Source organism: Prinia subflava, chromosome 4 (genome assembly GCF_021018805.1).
Source record: "Prinia subflava isolate CZ2003 ecotype Zambia chromosome 4, Cam_Psub_1.2, whole genome shotgun sequence".
In the NCBI taxonomy this organism is placed as follows: domain Eukaryota; kingdom Metazoa; phylum Chordata; class Aves; order Passeriformes; family Cisticolidae; genus Prinia; species Prinia subflava.
The window spans coordinates 6,302,553-6,322,235 of record NC_086250.1 but is presented as its reverse complement, the minus strand read 5'-3'; the positions used below and the strand labels follow the sequence as shown (position 1 = coordinate 6,322,235).

Below are 19,683 nucleotides of genomic sequence, written 5' to 3'. Positions count from 1 at the left end.
GGGATCCAGTTCCAGTTCAGCCTGGTTCCACTTCGGTCTGGACAGTGCTATGTTGGATTAAAGTTGTGGTTCCTCTGTCTGGCTGGCTGGATCCTCCTTTCTCGCTCTTAGCGCGTCGCTTCAGTTATCCTACTGCCGTTCCGGCCTCTCCCAGGGACAAGAACCCACAGGGCTGACCCCTTCGTTCCGCTGAGGGGCGGCTCGGATTCCGCTTGCTCCGGTGCCTGGGCTGGCTCGGGGTGAAGCCAAGGGGCTTTAGTAACGGCACCGCGACAGGTGGCTGGCGACCCAGATGGGACCCTGAGGAGAAGCCTTGAGTTTCCGTGGAGGCTCTTGTCTTCCCTCTTTGTGGTCCCCGGAAGGATTGGCGGTGCTCGCACCAGGCGCGAGCACCGAAGAGTTTCAGATCCAGGGCGGTCCCACCGCTGCGAGTCGAGCAGCCTCTTCGGAGGAGCGCTCCTCGCAGATCCAGGAGGCAGCTTCGTCGGCAGCACTCCCGGCGAAGTCTTCTGTGCGCTGAGGGTTCCCCAAGACCGCAGGTAAGTACCCTCCGTCGGGGGCGCGCGATCAGGACCCCCTCTCCAAGCCACGGGGGAGGGCTCCGAGGAGAAGTCTGCGCAGGACCGGGGGGTTAACGCTTTCGTTTTCGCTCCCGGTTTGGTCGTGCCCAGGCGGTTTTTAGTTCTTTTCGTTCGGGTTTGTTTCGTTCGAGTACTCCTGCCAGCTCTCGAGGGAGGCTCGGAGCTGGGGGAGAGTCGGATTTTTGGGGACGTTGCGTGTGCCGCGCGCCGGGAGGATCGGTGGCTTTAGCGAGTGCAGGGTTGCCCGGTTTTTAAGTTGCGGCAGTTACGGTTTTCTGTTTGAGATTTAGTTGGTCCGGTCTTGGGTGAGGGTGGTTTTTCAACACCGGCGAGATGGGTGCCTCGCTTTCGACCACCCAGAAAGGAGTTTATTATGTTCTTGTTAGAGTTTTGGAGGAGAACAAGGTTCAGTTCTCCCGCGGTTCGTTAAAAAGGCTGGTGCGGTGGCTTTCCGTGCAGTTCAGTAACACGTCTGAGGAGCTTGTGAGGAACCCCCGTTACTGGGAGGCGATCGAAAAAAAAGCGGCCAATTCGGATAAATGTCCCCAAGATTTTATGTTTTTGATTGTCAAATTTAAAACGATCGCTAACAGCTCTCCCCTGCATGAAAAGCCAACGCGACCGCCCGCCCCAGTTTCCCGTTCCCCTTCTCCCAATCCCCGTGTTCCTCGGAAGGGAATTCTGAGGAGAGCCGCAGACCCTAGGTCTGCCAGCCCAGGCTCTCGCCAGAACTCCCGGTCCCCCAGCCTCAGCAGTCTTGTCCGGACTGCTGAGGAATCCTCGGGTCGCCCTGGACAAGCGGCCCGGGGACGCAGCCCTTCCCCTGTCTCCCTACGTTATCGACCAAAAGTTAGATTTAATCTTGCTGCGTCACAGGAGCCACAAGATGGCGCCTGCGACACACAAGATGGCGCCCGTTCGCGCCGTTCTCCTACCCCTCCCCCGCGTCCCCCTCCCCCGAAATTCAATCCCTTCCTTGACCCAACCCCTTCATACCCGCCCAACCCCTTTTATCTGCCCAACCCATTTTACCCCTTGGTCCCTCCCACACCCGCCCCCTCTGTTCCCTCCCTTGCTCCACCCATGGCTCCTCCCACATACCCGATGTCTCCTCCCTTTGTGGCCGCCCAAACCCCGCCTTCGGTCCCTCCCTTTTCCCACGCTGACACTCCTCCCACTCCTGCCCCCTGGCCCGCCCTAGGGGCGGAGCCAGGCACTTCTCCCCACCCCGGAAGGAGGCCATCTTGGAATGGTAGTTCCCACGCTGCCTCTTCCGGTTCCCACGGTAGGGAACCGGAAGACAACAGCGATGGAAACCAGGAAGTGCATCTCTCAGCTGCGCCTGTCACCTACCGAAAGGCTCGCGGGGGTGGCGAACCTAAACCGAATTGGCAGCCATTTTCACAAACTATAATTCGAGATTTATGTAAGGCGCACAAAGAATTTGGGAGAGAGAGCCCGTACTTCCGCGGCCTCCTTCAGGCAGACTTAGCAGCTGCGACAACCCTTCCTGCAGACTTAAAGCAATTATTTTCTTGCCTGATGACACCGGCTGAATTTGAATTATGGCTTGCTGCATTTAGGCAAGCCCTGCGGGAAGAGCTGCCGCACCTGCCACTCCCAGCAATTGATGAAGGAGGTAATCCCCTTACTGTTGAATTGCTGGGAGGAGAAGGTTCCTTCGAGTCCCCTCAAATTCAGGCACTGCTCATTCCACCAGCAGTTTTGCCTAGGGTGCGAGACCTGGCCTGCAAAGCCTTTTTCACGATGCAGCCTCGTGCACCCCTGCCGCCGTTCACCCAGATTAGGCAAGGGGACACAGAATCATTTGTAGATTTCGTGGACAAGATGACTAGGGCTTTAGAAATACAAGTGACGGACGGGCTTGCCCGTAAGAGAATTTTGGAGGAGATTGTTTTTGCTAATGCGAATAATGTGTGCAAACAAGCGATTTTAAGTCTCCCTCCAGAACCCCCACGGACTCTACAGGTGATGCTGCAAGTTTGCCAGCAAAAGGTCCCTTTCCTGCTTCAACATATGACCACCGCAAGCAAGCAGGGAACTCGGCAGGTGCATGCTGCGGAAGATGCGACTCTTCGTCGCCCACAGGCCCGCAAGCCGGCAGCGTCGAACCCAGCCAGAGCACGGGTCGAGTGCTACCTCTGCCATGAAAAAGGGCATTTTGTGAGCCAATGCCCGCATAACTTGCTGGCAAAGCCTCGGCCGCAGCAGGAGGACTCCCAACACAATTCAAAAAACTAGGGGGGGAGTGCGGGCCCACCCGGCATGATGACCCCAACAGGGTGGGCAGTGCAGAAGAGAAGGCAGTCAACGCCTTCGGGGGTCACTGGACCAAGACAACTATCTCGGACTGGCATTTCCTTTACCCTTCCCAGGAGGGAACTTTCCCGGACTTGACGTTAACACCATTTTGTAAACCTTACAGGTTGAGGCTCACTCACAGTGCGCACCTCAGAGATACCAGCTGGTACCCAGTTCGCGTGGATTGCGAAGACCTTCTGGACTGGCCGTTTCAAAGGAAAGGTAAGTTCATTGTTGTTGGGGACTGTAAATACACTCCGCAAGACATTGAGGTATACCCGGGGACCTATAAGGGTGACCCCAGGTTCCTCAATGTCTGGCTGCGTTCCACTCATCCCCCAGCTTTCCACCCAAAGGGACAAATAGTGGCCCAGGCAATTCCACACACCAGGCCAGATCAGTATCAGGTTTACCCTGAGGAAAGGCCACTTTCAGTCAACGCAGTGCATCGGATCACAGAAGAAAAACCTATAATACAATGTACGATGTCCATTGGGGATGAGTCCGTTAATAAAGGTCTTCTTTTTGACACAGGAGCGGATGTCACGGTCATTCCCACCCGGGAGTGGCCGTCACATTGGGCCTTGGAGGACGCGCCGGCGAATATCTCCGGAGTAGGGGGTTTTCAATCGGCTAAGAGATCAGCGCGCATGGTGAAATTCACGGGGCCGAAAGGGCAATTGGCATATACGCGCCCTTTCGTTTGCAAATATGAACGGCCCCTGCTTGGTAGGGAGCTCATGTCCCAATGGGGGGTCACAATTAGTATCCCAGACCCCCCTCAGGTTTTTTGCCTAGCGGTCACTGAGGAGCGCCCAATCCTCAAACTGAATTGGAAAACGGATAATCCAGTGTGGGTTGACCAGTGGCCGCTATCCAAGGAGAAATTAAAGGCGCTCGAGGAGCTCGTGGAGGAGCAGTTACAGAAGGGTAATATCGTGGAAACGAATTCCCCCTGGAACTCGCCCGTCTTCGTCATTCGAAAGAGTGACGGAAGGCGCTGGCGCCTCCTTCACGACCTTCGACAAATTAATAACGTTATAGAGGACATGGGATCCCTCCAACCAGGAATGCCATCCCCTGCCATGCTGCCCCGAAATTGGAATCTGGCAGTTATTGATCTGAAGGATTGCTTCTTCCAAATTCCCCTACATCCGGATGACGCACCGCGTTTTGCCTTCTCGGTGCCTACCATCAACCGAGCGGCCCCAAGGAAGAGGTATCACTGGAGGGCTCTTCCCCAAGGTATGAAGAACTCCCCAGTGATGTGCCAGCTGTACGTCTCTTCCTTGCTGCGTCCTGTGCGCGCAGCCGCGGAGGAGGTTATCATCCACCATTACATGGATGATATCCTCATTTGCGCCCCAACAACAAGCGAACTGGATAGAGTCCTCACACGCGTAACAGATTTGTTAGTTGCTGCAGGGTTTGAGCTGCAAGCAGAGAAGATTCAGCGGATGCCACCCTGGAAATACCTGGGGCTGGAAATCGGACGGCGGACCATTGTTCCCCAAAAATTGGCTATCCGGACATCAGTCCGGACCCTTGCGGATGTCCATCGACTCTGCGGAGAGTTGAATTGGGTGAGGCCCTGGCTGGGTCTCTCCACGGAGGATCTAGCACCCCTCTTCGATTTATTGAAGGGGGGAGATGAGCTTAGCTCTCCCAGGGCGCTCACCGCGGAGGCAAGGAAAGCACTGGAGAAGGTACAACAGGCGTTGTCATCACGCCAGGCGCACAGATGTGACCCCGGCTTACCCTTTCGGTTCGTGGTGCTGGGTAAGCTCCCGCATCTTTTTGGGGTCATTTTTCAGTGGGATTCGAACACCACACAGCATGACACCAAGGGCCACGGGGGGAGAGATCCACTGCTGATCATAGAGTGGGTCTTTCTTAGCCACCACCGGCCCAAGAGACTTACGAGGCCACAAGAAATCATGGCTGAGCTGATCCGCAAGGCACGTACGCGCCTTTGCGAGTTGGCCGGTTGTGACTTTGAGTGCATCCATCTCCCCATCAAATTATCCTCGGGCCAGATCACCAAACCCATGTTGGAAACTCTGCTTCAAAATAATGAAGCTCTACAATTCGCTCTAGACTCTTTTACGGGCCAAATTTCAATTCATCGGCCGGCCCACAAATTGTTCAATCTGGATGGAAATTTTGAATTGGCATTGAGGAGTGTCCGAAGTGTAAAACCACTCCAGGCCTTGACCGTTTTTACAGACGCGTCCGGAGCTTCTCACAGGTCAGTGATGACCTGGGAGGATCCCGAAACTCAGCAGTGGGACAGTGATGTTGAAATCGTTGAGGGTTCGCCTCAAGTCGCTGAGTTGGCCGCAGTCGTCAGGGCATTGGAGAGATTTCCCGGACCGCTAAACATAGTTACCGACTCTGCCTATGTTACAGGGGTAGTGTCCAGAGCTGATCAGGCAGTATTACAGCAGGTTTCCAACGACGCGCTTTATGCGCAGCTCTCGAAGCTTATAAAGCTTGTGTCCCACCGAGAGCACCCCTTCTACGTGATGCACACAAGATCGCACACCGATTTGCCAGGGTTTGTTGCAGAGGGCAACAGGAGAGCAGATGCTCTCGCTGCTCCTGTGACAAAGACCCCACTGCCTGACATATTTCAACAGGCACAGCTCAGCCATGCTTTGTTCCATCAGAATGCACCAGCCCTGGTCCGCCGATTTCGTATCACCCGGCAACAGGCCAGGGCGATTGTGGCTTCGTGCCCATCGTGTCAATCCCACTCCGTGCCGACCATGCACGCCGGAGTCAATCCCAGAGGGCTGGGAAGTTGTGAAATCTGGCAGACCGACGTCACCCATGTGGCGGCGTTCGGGAGACTCCGGTACGTGCATGTGTCCGTTGACACCTTCTCGGGTGTAGTCTATGCCTCCGCACACGCAGGGGAGAAGGCCTCCCACGTCATCCAACACCTCATTCAGGCCTTCTCTTTCATGGGCATCCCCAAGGAAATTAAAACAGATAATGGCCCTGCGTATACTTCCAGGGAGCTTGCAGATTTCCTGCAGCAATGGGGAGTTGAGCATAAAACGGGCATCCCTCACTCCCCCACGGGTCAGGCCATTGTTGAAAGGACCCATCAGAACGTCAAACGGGTCCTTCAACAGCAAAGACCAGTCCTGAAGGTTGAAACTCCATCAATCAGATTGGCAAGGGCACTTTATGTGTTAAATTTCCTAAATTGTTCTTATGAAAAACCAGATCCGCCCGTTGTGCGGCATTTCAATAGCAACCGCGACTGGGACCTGAGTGAGCAGCATCCGCCGGTGACCGTAAGGTTTCCCGAAACAGGGAAAGTGGAGGGTCCACTGACGCTTTTGACGTGGGGGCGCGGGTACGCCTGCGTCTCCACTGATGCCGGGCCGAAGTGGATACCCTCCAGATGGGTAAAGCCTTATATCGAAAGAAAAACAAAAGTCCGAGAAAACGAAAAGCCTCAAGTCGCCTCCGCGGCTCTCCGCCGCAGAAGGCGTGAGTCCAGTGACTCAGAGGAAGAGGAGGAGCAGTCAGAAGGCTGGGAGGACCCCTTTTTCTGTGATTTCCCACTTTGTAACGATTTGTTTTTCTGAGTTTCTGTTTAGATCCGTCCAACCATGAGCGCCAAGACTGCCATCAGTTCAGCCGTCCTCTTTGCCAGTCTCCTGACCATCGCCCAGGCGTGGCTTGTCCCCCAGCCGCAACAGAACGTCTGGGCTGTCTTGGCCAAATCACTGGGCCAAGACCACATATGTCTCAACCAAGCGAGTGCCGCGAATCCCATGGCATCCTGCCTCGTGGGGATCCCATTTAAAGATCGTGAGATGCCCAAGATGCTTCTAGGTTATGCTCAAAAACTTAGACAAGAAGCTGCTAAAATGGAGCATAACCTAAAGCATGCCCATTACATCGTCGCGTGGTACAATTATATTAAAAGTCTTCCAAAGTTAGAAAACGAGCCTCAGGAGCTGGAGCTTCTAGGTTCCGCCAGAGCCGAATCTTGTTTTCATATCCGTAACGACCACGTCCAGCGTCACCACCGTCATTTTGTCTCCTCCAAAGCCCATTTTAATACTCATTGGTGTAACGCTGTGTCCTTTAGTTATCCTCCAATCCCTCCCCAAAAATCAGCCCAAGTCTTTGCCCATCCCCGCCAACTTCCCAGGGGAACATTCTTGATTTGCGGAGACCACGCATGGGCAGGTATCCCCTCTCACCTCTCCGGAGGCCCGTGCACCTTTGGGACCCTCGGATTGTTTTCACCCAACAAATCACAAATTTTGGATTGGGTTACACAAAATTCTACAAATGGTGCACATCTATTGGCACACTCTAGAAAGAAGAGAGAAGACTACTCTCTCAAAAAATTGGCAGACGATTGCGATGAGGAAATTATCCATTGGAGCAGATCTAAAGGCATCGCAATCACAGTATTTGCGCCGTGGGTCGCCATTGCTAAGACCCTCGGAGAATTAGGCCATTTGGAATGTTGGGTAGCTAAGCAATCCCGTTTGACTTCTAGGGCCCTATCAAACCTCCTGAAAGATGAGGAAATTACGAGGCAGGCAACCCTCCAGAATCGTGCAGCCATCGATTACCTCCTGCTCCTCCACGGTCACTCGTGTGAGGAGTTTGAGGGGCTCTGCTGCTTTAATTTGACATCTAGGGCCAAGGGGACTCGCGAGGCACTCAAACAAATGGAAAACATGATAGGAGACATCAAACAAGAATACGGGGACTGGCTCAGTAATTTATTCAAGGGATGGGGGATCTCGGGTTGGACGGGATCGATTCTTAGAACTGTTCTGTTAATTGTTTTTGTGCTTTTTGTTGCTATTGCCAGCCTTGGACTAATGAAAAAGATGTTGCAGAATTTGATTTCTTCCTCCACATCACCACTCAAAGCTGAAGTCCACCGAGTAGCCGTTGAAGTAGGCCCAGAAGTGTTCAAGGAGGAGGAGGAAAGCTTCGTTGATGAGGACGAGCAGGCTGAACAGCTTGAAATCATCGTGGAAGAAGTGCGCAGCTTTCCTCGAGAACAATGGCCTACTCAACAGCAGTGGTTTGCAGAATCATACCCACGTTCTGAACACCTGGTGGACCCCCCTCAATTCGGATATCTGGGATAGGACTCACAGGGTCAAAAATAAAAGAAAAGGGGGAGATGTGGTGGTGTGGATGGTTGGACTTTCCCCATTTCAGTATGTTAAACCTCAGTTGGACTCCACAAAGAAAGTTGGGACAGTGTAAGCAGAAACAAGCAGGTGCTGTGAAGGACTGTGACAGGGAAAAGAAGGACAGACGAGGGAGAGGATTTAAAGAGAGAGACTTAAGGAAGAAGGAGAGGGTGCTGAAAGAAGGATATAGGAAAGAGGGTTTTGAGGCAGAGAGAAGTTGAAAGATATATGGGTGGTTTACCAAGTAGGAAGGATTTAGATATGTGGAAAAGATGAAAGGCTGGTGGGTCCTATATTGTATGTTCTGTACAATGCTGTATGTTCTGTACACCCCCCCTTAATTGAAATTCATAAGTTCCCCTTTGGTCACATGTTACCTTTTCCCCTCTTCCCGCCACTGTGTTATCCCTCCCCTATCCCCTAATTGGTTCAAGGCTTGCAACCCTTCCCCTTATCTCCCAAGTGTCAAGGTTCCATTGGTTGCCGCAAAGAGGGACTCCCATTTCTCCTCCCCTACCCCGAAAGCATATAAGCTGGTGCATTTCTTTGTTCGGGATCCAGTTCCAGTTCAGCCTGGTTCCACTTCGGTCTGGACAGTGCTATGTTGGATTAAAGTTGTGGTTCCTCTGTCTGGCTGGCTGGATCCTCCTTTCTCGCTCTTAGCGCGTCGCTTCAGTTATCCTACTGCCGTTCCGGCCTCTCCCAGGGACAAGAACCCACAGGGCTGACCCCTTCGTTCCGCTGAGGGGCGGCTCGGATTCCGCTTGCTCCGGTGCCTGGGCTGGCTCGGGGTGAAGCCAAGGGGCTTTAGTAACGGCACCGCGACACTGAGGCCCATGGAGGTTTGCTTTAGAATGCATTTCTCCTCCCTGGTCATGCATACACAGCATGGACAAGCAGAGAGATTATGACCAAAAAGAAAGCACTTGGAAATGTTTATGATAACAATTTAACACGCAAAAGCTGTACAGTTGTGGCAATTTTGAACATTTTCTCTGTCCCCTTTCCCCCATCCATGGCATTAAAAAGAAAAACAAAACATTTCCTTTCTTCTCACAAATGATATTTAATTTTAGATTTAAAAGCTAACCAGATAAAACAGAACAATGTCAATAGCTAGTCAAGGTCAACTCTGTGGGCTGTATTTGAGCTCAGCTGTGACCTTCCTTGATGAGAGAGGCAATCAGGTGCAGCAACAGGGGTTTAGTGCTTGCTGAACATCCAGCACAGGACAATGACGCTGCTTGGCCTATAGAGCCAATGATTAATTTCTTTGTTGGAATATAGGACAGTTCATTCATACATTTAAACTGTACTTATCTGATCTACAAAGGCAGAGGGTCCTCTAATCATTTCCTTGCCTTTTTAAACATAAAATCTTTACTAATGGCTTTTAAAAGAAAAATCCTATTTTTCACCTTGACATGCAGAGCAAACAGAAGTAGATGGATTCTGAATAGCTAATTCCTCCTGCTCTGCATTTTTTTTGTGTGAAGACAAAGCAGGAAACTAGTCTTGCTGTAGCAACACAGTGCATGAACATTGAAATGTCTGGGTTTATGAAAGCAGGATCTACTGGTGAGTAACAGAGTCATTTCCATAGTGCTGTAGTACTCTCTCTGAAAGTCTCTGATCACTACAAGCTGGGACCTACAAACAAGGAGGAATCTTTCTGTGCCTCACAGAAGGAATCCTCCTGTGTTTCCATGCTATTCCCTGCCATTTCCCCCTGCTCAAGACTGGGGGTGAGGCTTGATTAACCTTTCAGCTACCTCACTGTGGTTGCTGCTCCCCTCCCTATCTGCACATAAGAAGCTTGTATTGGCCAGTTAGAGCAGGACACAATGAGCAGCAAATGTGCAAAGCCATCCCACCCACTCAGTGTGACACATTCACCAGCACACACCAAACCTGAGCAGGATTCCCGTGTCACCGTAAGCAAAAAATTCAGTGTGGACATAACTTCCTCAGGAGGATTGTTTTGTCTGATAATCCCACGAAGATGAACATAAATTTCTGTTGTCTTATTTTATGTTTTTAAGGAAATCCCACTGTTTTTAAGGTGAGATCAAACCTTCAAAGGCGCAATTTGGCAAACAGGCAAGCCACTCCAAAATGCTATAGGAAGACTGTCATTCAGCAAACTGGGCAAGTCAGGTCTATACCTGTAGGCATAGAGAATTAAAATAGAGTAACAGATAACCTGTTTTGGTCCCCCATGCCTTATTTTGAAGTTGTCCTATAAGGCAACTTTGGATGATTTAAATGCCTTTACTAAGCTCACTTATTGTTGGAATTAGTGAAGTTTCAGTGGAAGTTTCAGGACAACTTGTTACCACATTCAAGCTGCAAAGACCAAATTACTGAGTCCTCACAGAAGCTCACAATGAGGAAGGTTTTCCACTTCACATCTGTGCCTAATACAAAGTACACGTTTAAATCCCAGACAAGCAAATGCAAGTAAAGATGGATAGACACATAAGATTAAATCAATTTGGTGTGTGTTTGTTTTTTGCTGTCCACAAACAGCTGAGGGTGATTCTATGGGTTTAAAGACAGCAAATGCAGCCATTTTAAATTTAGATTTTGCATCCTGAGTGGATGGGGGTAACACAGGGAAGAAAAGTTTTGGATTAACCAGAGAAAGTTGTGCAAACATGACAGCATTGACTACCCTAAAGATACTGTAACATGAAAATCAGACAGGTCAAGGACTGTGAGATCTGTCCTGAATTCATAAAACTTGTTGTCTGGCCTCATAGTTTAGTGTCTTTTTAAAGAGAAGGAGAAACTAAACAGATAAAAAATTATTTGCAGGCAGTCTGTCTGGTGAATATTCTGGTACATTACAGGAAGCTACAGGGTACAGAAATCACCTATTTTAGGAATCTTATGGCTTACTATTGCAGGCTGACTCCAAATTGCTGGGTAGGTAGAGGTGGTCGTGGTGGAGGAACCTTAACCACAGGTGGAGGTTTTCCCTTGTGTTTCCTCCAAAGATTTTCATCATGTCTGCAAAAAAAGCGAGATTTCAGTGACATTCTGTGCACTGCAGGTGACAGACTGTATATGTGAACAGCTGCAAGTATTGCTCATGATGCTGATCTCCTGACAAGAGTGTACATGCTGCAGCTCTTACAGAACCTTGTCTTACAGAATTTCAGCATGAGGAATTTTTTAAGTGGTATTTGTGGTGGAATACTTAAACAAGATATAGAAGAGTCTTTTTGCTTCAGCCAGCGGAGGATAATAATAAATGTGTCAAAAAAATAGAATCACACTATAATTTAACAGCAAAAACATTTTTGGCTCCTCAAATTACAACTCTCTTTTCTTTGGCAACCATGCCATCCAATTTATAACCTCAGAGCTCTAAGGTATTTTCTGTTATCCCTTATTTACACAAAAGGTGTGTAAAAAGCCACCAGGCATCAGTAACAATCATAATCAAAGCTTCCAGTTACTTTCATTCAGCAGTGACATAAAATCACTTTCTGTCAGTACATCAAAGCATTTCCATGTAAAGCACCATGTTAGAAAGACTTATTGATACTAATACTGGTGCCTGACTATGCCAGCCCTGTGCAGTTCTTTTCCTTTTCATCTCCCATCCACCCTCAAATACCTCTCCCTAATACACACCACAGAAACATAATGGATCCACTAACAACAGATACATCCATAAAGTTTAAAATCAATCAACACTTTGATGGCTGGGAATGCCCTTCATAAAAGGAAGTCAGTCTGTTGCAATATGTAAGGAAAGAAGTCAGGGTTACAGTGTTGCCCAAGAAAATGGCATGATACTCACAAGCAGCAATGACATAGATTGGTTTTGCTAACACTCCCAAAAGAAGTAGCAATCATATTAAGAAAATGCTCCATGACAGAGATGGAGTTTTTCCAAATCTACAGAAAACTAAATGCCTAATGCACTTCAGTACGTCTGAGATGGCAACGCAGCTTTCAATTCTGAAATCCAACCCAGCATAAACAGGTAAATGACATTTTTAATCACTGAAGAAATAGGGGTTTTTTTTGAATACAGTGATCAGGATGCAGCTCCACCTGAGAAAAAAAGTGAGGCAATGTATATTAAATTTGCCACGTACCGGATGACTTCTTGAGGGATATTTAACTGGTCATATTTGAGATGTTGTCCCAGGTCATGTAAATAGTTCAAGTAGGTGATCTTTTTCCCAAACTTGTGGCTAAAAAAAAAAATTAAAAAAATCACACAGTAATATAAAAATTGGCATGGGAGGAAGATTTATAAAGGGTTTCATTTCTAATTCTACAAAAATGTAAGTGCTGATGCAACTCAAAATTGGATTGTAATTGAAGCAGCAGGAGACATAAGATATATTTCATTTCATATGATCAAACACATACAGTGCATGCCTGAGAGTCTGATTTGAATAAAAATAACTGACTTTCATCTGAATGTTTTGTGATTTGCACAGATATGAAAAACATCTCTTTAAAAGGCACTGGAAACTAGGTTTCACACAGCATTAGAAAGCTCACTAAAAGAACTGTTAACCTTTGAGAATGTTACCCAGCCAACAGAACAACATGCTTGTATTGTGTAGGTATTCCACTCTGCAAAAAGACAAAATAACGGGGCTGCAGAAGTAAACTACAGAGTAGTTAAGCAACAGGTAAAATTTTCAAAGCATTGATAGTGTATACCCTTGAAGTGCTGGGCCATCAGCTTTACCACTTTTGAAATGGGCTGGACAGCTTCTATGAAACACCAGGAACAGTATTTTTTTTTTACAAGTTGTACAAAACAGACTTCTGAATTTGAAGCTCCAAGTATCATCAGTTAGGTTTTGACTTTCAGCCAGAATACACGACCATACGGGCCAAGGTGTTCCAACAAGAGTCAGGGACGTGTTTATACATATGATCTAAATTAAAGTCTTATTTTTCCACAACACAAAATATTTGGACTGCAATGTAGTGTCCAGAAAAATAGCAGGTGCTGATGGTAAAAAGTGTACTTTGCTGCAACTTCCTTTCATAGTAAAACTGGGGGAAAAACTCTGTCATGGATGAATTTATCCCTGGATTGTCCAACCCGCATGCACAGGCTCCCTCTAGCGGTACATGGAACAAAGAGTCACTCCTCTGAATTTTGCTAACACGAAGTTTGGAACACAGGAGGAATTTCACTCTAGGCTTGCACAATTTCAGAGCTACCCAGAGTGTGTTTTATCCAAAAGAGCCCAAACTTCCAACATCCTCTCTAAGCCCCAGCTGAGCACACAGCTCTGTAACTAATCACCTCTGGTAATAGAGGACATGGCACAGAACCCACAATATGCAAAAAAGTCATGGGCAATTAGGAATAAGTGCTGCTCCTTAAAAATGCTACAGCAACACTGCCACCCGAATTTATATTATTTTCATAACAGGTTCTGTTAGCTCACACAAATATGGTCTTCTTACAGTTATCCTGCACTTCGGAGAAAATACCCTTGACTTAACACATTACCTTCTTGTTCGTTTCTTTTAGGACTGGAAAGAAGATCAATCAACTTCAGGAACTTGAAAAATTTCAAGTTTACATTATCTTAAATACTACAAAAATGAAGGTATGCCAAAATATTTCCTTCAAATGACTCTATCATTTGTCCAGTTGTTAGCAAATACATTGTCATGTAAAAGTAGAGGCCATGTGCTAACAGGTACCAAATGTACTAACAGACCACTGAAAAATAATTGCATGCCTCTTAAAAAGAAAATCTATTTTACATCTGCTATTTTTATTGGCAACACTATCTACAAATGAGTCTGGGCTACAATTCAGCAAATCTAGGAAACAGAAAGTCTAGATGATTTTTCTCCCTTATTTTTGTGAACTGGATTAATATTGACACTAACCATAATGATTTGCCAAGACAAGATTAGTCTAAACTGGAATGAAAAGGTACTACAAAAAATTTTTAAATTGTACTACTCTAGTAAATTAACAATAGAAATAAGTTTTAGTCTTGGATGAAAGTATAATTTAGCCAAATTGTACACAGGCTGTTTCACACTTAGTAACCCAAACTTTTTTGACAAATTCAAACTACAGTCAACCTGAAAAGCAAAGGCATGGTTGGCTATTAAATCATTTTAAGTAGTAAAGAAGGTTTTTCCCTAGCTTCAGCTGATTCCTGCTTTCTGGCTTGCGGATCTTTTCAGAGTTTACTCATACTTTTAGTTATTTTGTCAGTCCCAGCGTACAAACAGCTTTATTGCTGTTGGTCACAGATTTATACAACAGAGAGTAGAGTGTTACTAAGTTACACTCAGAACAAGTATCCAGGTACACAGTGGCAAAAGTCCAGTACAAACACAAACAACCAATTGTGATGAAAACAGGGGGATCTGAAGATCAAGATGAGGACACGTCTAAGATGACAGGCATTGGTATGAATTATTTGTGCTAGATATGAATGTTTAAATGTATCAGGATCACTCATTTTTCAGCTGCCAGTGTGTCATACTTCCCAAGAAAAAAAAAGCTCTTAGACACAGTAAGATCCAGGGTAAACGAGTATTTGCAATGGGCACTTGTAAACTCATATTTTTTAAGAATTAGCAGGCAATTATTGCTGGAAGTCAAACAGCACCACTGTTGTCCACCTGTGGCTCCACTGAGGGAATTACCGTGCACAGGCTGAAAATCACTGGTGCCCCAAAAGCATCTGCTTGGAGATGATCCTAAGGAGCTCTCAGCTAACTCTGAGAAAGAAAATGGTTTCACCAGAGTATTGTCATGTCCACCAAGAATTTTTCTGGGTTAATTGTTGGGTTTTGTTAATTTTTGGGTTTTTTTTTTTTTCCTAGGAAGTTTCCATATCCATCCTAAAGCAAATCAGGAATAAACAAACCAATAACAAAAATAAATCTCCATTCCTGAGACACAATCAGGTACTGGACATCCTGCTTCTGCCACACTTTTCCCACCACTGCTCTGTGTCCTGGATCAGTGACGTTTATTTTACTGCCAGTTAAAATAAAGACACAGTGTTGGTCTTATTATTGCAAGAACAGCACATTCTGAAATGATTTTTAGCTATAATTACTTTTAAAAAATTTTCACATGCCCCTTAGTTGTCCTGATCTGTCTAGAAGTTAAATTTCCCCTTTCAATTTAATTTGCTTTCTAGCACTCAGAAACTGAATCGATTGCAAGTTACTCTAGTGGAAATTTTTGGCTGGTTCATCCTGGCTTCTCAAGATTGGTTGTTTCCATCCTGTAGCCCCAAGAATATTCATAATATGATCTGAAAAATGTCAGAATTTCTTTGAAAGTGACAAAAGTTGAGACACAGAAGCTGAGCAAGCACCACCATTCTTGCACTTAGTAGTGTCTGCCTGTTGCTGGTGGTTCCTTGGAGGTAGCACCAATTTTTACCAGGCAAAGGAAAAGAATACCCAGTAAAATACCTCACCTTTACCATTACATCCTCCTTTTCAAATTCCTGTGGGCACTTCAGGGATTATCCACTATCTCTGAGAACACAAGTAGTGTCAGTCCTATTCATCCCAACACTTCTGATCAGCCCAAAAGTTAATCATTCATCATGCACTTTACTGCATCACCCAGTAACTCCAGTCATGCACACAGTTCCATTTCCCTAAGTGCTGTCAAACACAAAAAGTCATTCATAGTCCACACAATAACCATGCTTTCAAAGTGATATTTACTTTAACATACCAGTAAAACTACTAGGAATTTAGGCTCCCTTTTCTTAGAAAGAAAATAACTCAGCCCTATTCATTTCCAAGCTTAAGTTCACCTTGCTTGTTAGTTCAAGAGTTTAAATGGCTATTGGGCTGTTACCTGACATATTTTACTTCAAGCCTTTTTAAAAGCAACTTATTAGAGAACAAACCATCCTTGAACTAAATGGGAATAATGTGTTCAATGAATGCCAAGTACCTTATAAGAGGTTTAAAGATATTCCACAGAATTTTTATGAAGTTGGTTGGATGGACAACATAGAGTGCTTTGAGATTTTTCTTATACCTAGGAAAAGAAAATGAAATTGTTAGAAAAATGTTAAATGCTGGAGATGGTAGAACTGAATAGCTGCAATTGAATGGGAAGTTATTATTACAGGCATATTACACAGTATTCTTTTCAAGTACATGAAAAAGAACTAATTCAGAAGAAATTGAATGTAAAAGGAAAAAAACCCAAATCAACCAACCAAAAGTCAATTTTAAACAGTGGTCAGTTTTGACAATAAGCCAAATTAACTATTATGTTCCTAACCATTGTCTGCTGCCTCACAGATTTAATATCAGGGAGACAGAATAGAAATCAGGCAATTTGAAAAAAATACTGATAGGAGAATGAAGAATCTATAAAAAATTCTTTGATTAAAAATGTTACTTTTTTCATATCCTTTTCTGCTTGCAGGACTTTCGTGTTGGAAAAAAAATTTAAATTTTCAGATACAGAATTCATACCTAATTCTTTAATTTTACCACTAATTTTGTCCTGCTTTGCTAGTAATTACTAAAGGTGAAGCCAACTGCTAGTTGTTTGCTATTGCACTGTCCCTTTTGTATGAAACAAAACTTTCCTTCATTATTGTTTTGCTTGCTTCTACAGTGCCATGTCATGATACCTAAACAATAGAATCTAGTTGGCTGAAACTGAAATGGAAACCAGGGGGCACAAAAAGACTCTTTTATTCAATAGTATTGCAAAATGAAATTGAAATATCCTGCTTTTATATATAGATTTTTGCTTATTACTTTGCCAAGTTTGCTTCCCAGTAGGGACAATTATCAGGGAAAAATATGATCATGAACTCCTAAGAAAAATCTTCCTGTAACAGGTTATGCTAAGAGGGAGAAAAGGGAATCAGGAAGCTCAGGAATTACATGAATTTTTCCTTTTGGCTTTTAATAGGGCCTCTACACTTGTGAACAAAACAGGCACTCTGTGTGCTCACAAAGCCACTGCCACACACAAGCAAACAACTATCCCTGTGCAGCTGGCACTACTGTGCCTAAGAGCCCAAAATCCACAATAAAAACCAACAAGCAAAACACCTGAGCTGCTTTACTAACATTTCTGTTTTGTTTTGCACCTTGAAGCACCTTGAAGTTTATCTTCTTCAGTTTCCTAGATTACAACATCCAGAAGACTTTACTGAGCCTCTGCTGTGAACCTTCAAAGCACGACCTATTCTTTTGAAACCACTCCTATTCAACATTTGCTTTCATGCTGCTGGCTAATTACTCTCATCCTTTGTACTCTCATCTGTCCTCCCTTTCCTTTGACCCCAGAAGTGGGAAAAGGGCTATTTTTGTGTAGGGTTTTTTCCCTCTGGCCAGTACAGTACCCCATACATGTAGGGTTGGGAATTTTGCTTTGAGTTGTCAATGCCAGTATGCCAAGAAGTTCCAGCTATTAATAAAATGACAGGTTCTGTCTGGTGACCTGAGCCTCTGTGTTCCATTGGTTCAGTTTTCTGGGTCAGGGTGGGGGAATAGAGACAGAATTTTGCAATAAATGAGAGTCTCACCATGCACTTGTAGGCAACAGAAAAACCAACAAAAAAGACACTGATCTTGTACTGCTTCTCCCCATAACACAACTCTAAATTTAGCTTAAGAATCTCCCAAAAGGAGAACAGTGCAATGTTCTGGAATTGTTAGTGCATGTCAAAACCCAGTACTGCAGTCCAAACCTCTTGTCAAAGACAAAATATAACAGATCTTTCCTCTCCCTTACCCAGTCCCAGAAAGGACAGATACATTGTACTGCCCATATTCAGCCATGTTGCCTTCCTGAGGCCAATTTACAAACAAGTTACAACATGGAGACAAGTAAAAGACTTTACTTTTGACAAGTAAAATTCAAAAGTATTGAATTGACTTCAACAGGGACTGACAGCTCCATTGGTAACTTCACACATTCAGGGAACACACATCACAATTCTGGTCTCCACTATTAAAATGCAATTTATCCAAGAGCTTTGGCCTCAACTATACCCAAACCAACTACTTCATGAAGTCCTGAACTGTAGCCATTAGTACTCCAAAGCTCAGGTACATCCAGCCACAGGTGTTGGTTTTGTTCCCATGGCTTTTCATACCTTTGGCAGACACTTAACAAAAGAACCAACAGCACTGACAAAATTTTAAGAATTTGCAATGGCAAAGTAAACTCAGTTAATTGTGGGTGGATCAGGGCAGATCCTCCATGGAAGTTAGTTTATAGACATTACACAATCTTTTATAGAGAGTAAATCAAGTCTTTTAGAGACTTACTTCCTGTCAAATTCCTTGTAGGCTGTTTGTAACCATTTCAGAGATGGTTTATTCAGACTCTTCAGGCCATAGTGAAAGTAGACAACCGTATAATCATTCTCTACATACTGGTCCAGAGTATACTTTAGGTACCTGAGGAGAAAGATAACATTTTGCTTTTAAGACAGTTTACTGGATGAGATTTTTGAAGCAGTAACTGGGAAAGAAAATGTGCTGTTTTTGCACAGAATGCTCGTGACTGCAAATTCATGTTTCAAAATATTTATCTAAGAAGTTAATCTTGCTCTAGTGGTAAGTAGTTCCACATCATATCAATACTTGAAATTTTAAACAAAATATTTAGTTACAAAAACTACAGTGCTCATGAATCACTTAAAAATGAAGACAATATGGAACTGTGTTTGCCAAGAAATGTTTTAAGAGATGCATTTTAACTAAAAGCTACTTTCATTTTGCTTTACTCAGCCTTTGTAAAGTCCTTCCTTTTAGACAAACAATGTCACTTTGCATTTTCAAAACAATAAAGAATACATTTTGGGCTTTCCTCTCAATTTAAATTTTCTAAATCCTTGAAAAATCCATTACACCTAATTAAACTGCTCTTCCTGAATGTATTTGTCTTTCCCTTGTTTGCATTGTGAGGGCTGAGCTTGTACACCATTTCCCTTAAATTTAATTTAAATCCCTTAAAATTAATTTAAAGAACTACACTATTTATCCCATCTTGAAATCATACTGCACATTTTATAAGCAGATTGCTGTGTATTCATTCTTTTTCAGTATAGTTTATTTTCATTCCCTTTCTTCTACAATTGAGAACACAGGATGGCCTATTACACAGCTCAGTGACTCAAATAAAGCAATGATGAAGAAGTGCAATCTAGCCTCATTTCTTGCTGTGTCAGATTTCAAATTTCTCATGGTACTCTCAGTGCTGTCTTCTTATTCTGCAACAGCCCCAACTATTGCTCTTAATTGTATTTGAGTGATTTTCATTTAATGAAGGAGATAGTTCCAGGTGCCATTTACTGGGCTGTGACTATCTGCAAATATGAAGAACACTCTGAGTATCTCCCTTTGCATAGAAAAGCTCTTCACTTCTTACCCTGTACTCCCACAGTCTCATTTATCTTCTTCCCTCAGTGTAAATCTTAGACTGCAAGTATCTTGCAAAAAGGATTGCCACTGCAATTAATATAATGCTGTTTTGATCCGTGATTTAAGTATTAGTGGTATTTTAATGGAAAAAATAGTAGTGACAGTCAATCAAGACTTATTTTTAAGAGTTTGAAATTAAAATATAC

The 19,683-nt window shown here is 44.8% G+C and overlaps 1 protein-coding gene across 2 annotated transcripts in view; it reads right to left on the bottom strand.

Moving 5' to 3' along the window:
• The window catches only part of ARHGAP8 (Rho GTPase activating protein 8), a 57,452-nt gene that overhangs the window by 19,292 nt on the left and 18,477 nt on the right, over window positions 1–19,683 (bottom strand). For both annotated transcript variants that reach the window (XM_063395275.1, XM_063395274.1), the window contains 4 exons: window positions 18,380–18,511; window positions 16,032–16,118; window positions 12,202–12,300; window positions 10,991–11,101 (listed from right to left, as the gene is read on the bottom strand). In XM_063395275.1, coding sequence (XP_063251345.1) covers window positions 10,991–11,101; window positions 12,202–12,300; window positions 16,032–16,118; window positions 18,380–18,511 — 429 coding nt within the window. The remainder of the gene's footprint in view (window positions 1–10,990; window positions 11,102–12,201; window positions 12,301–16,031; window positions 16,119–18,379; window positions 18,512–19,683) is intronic.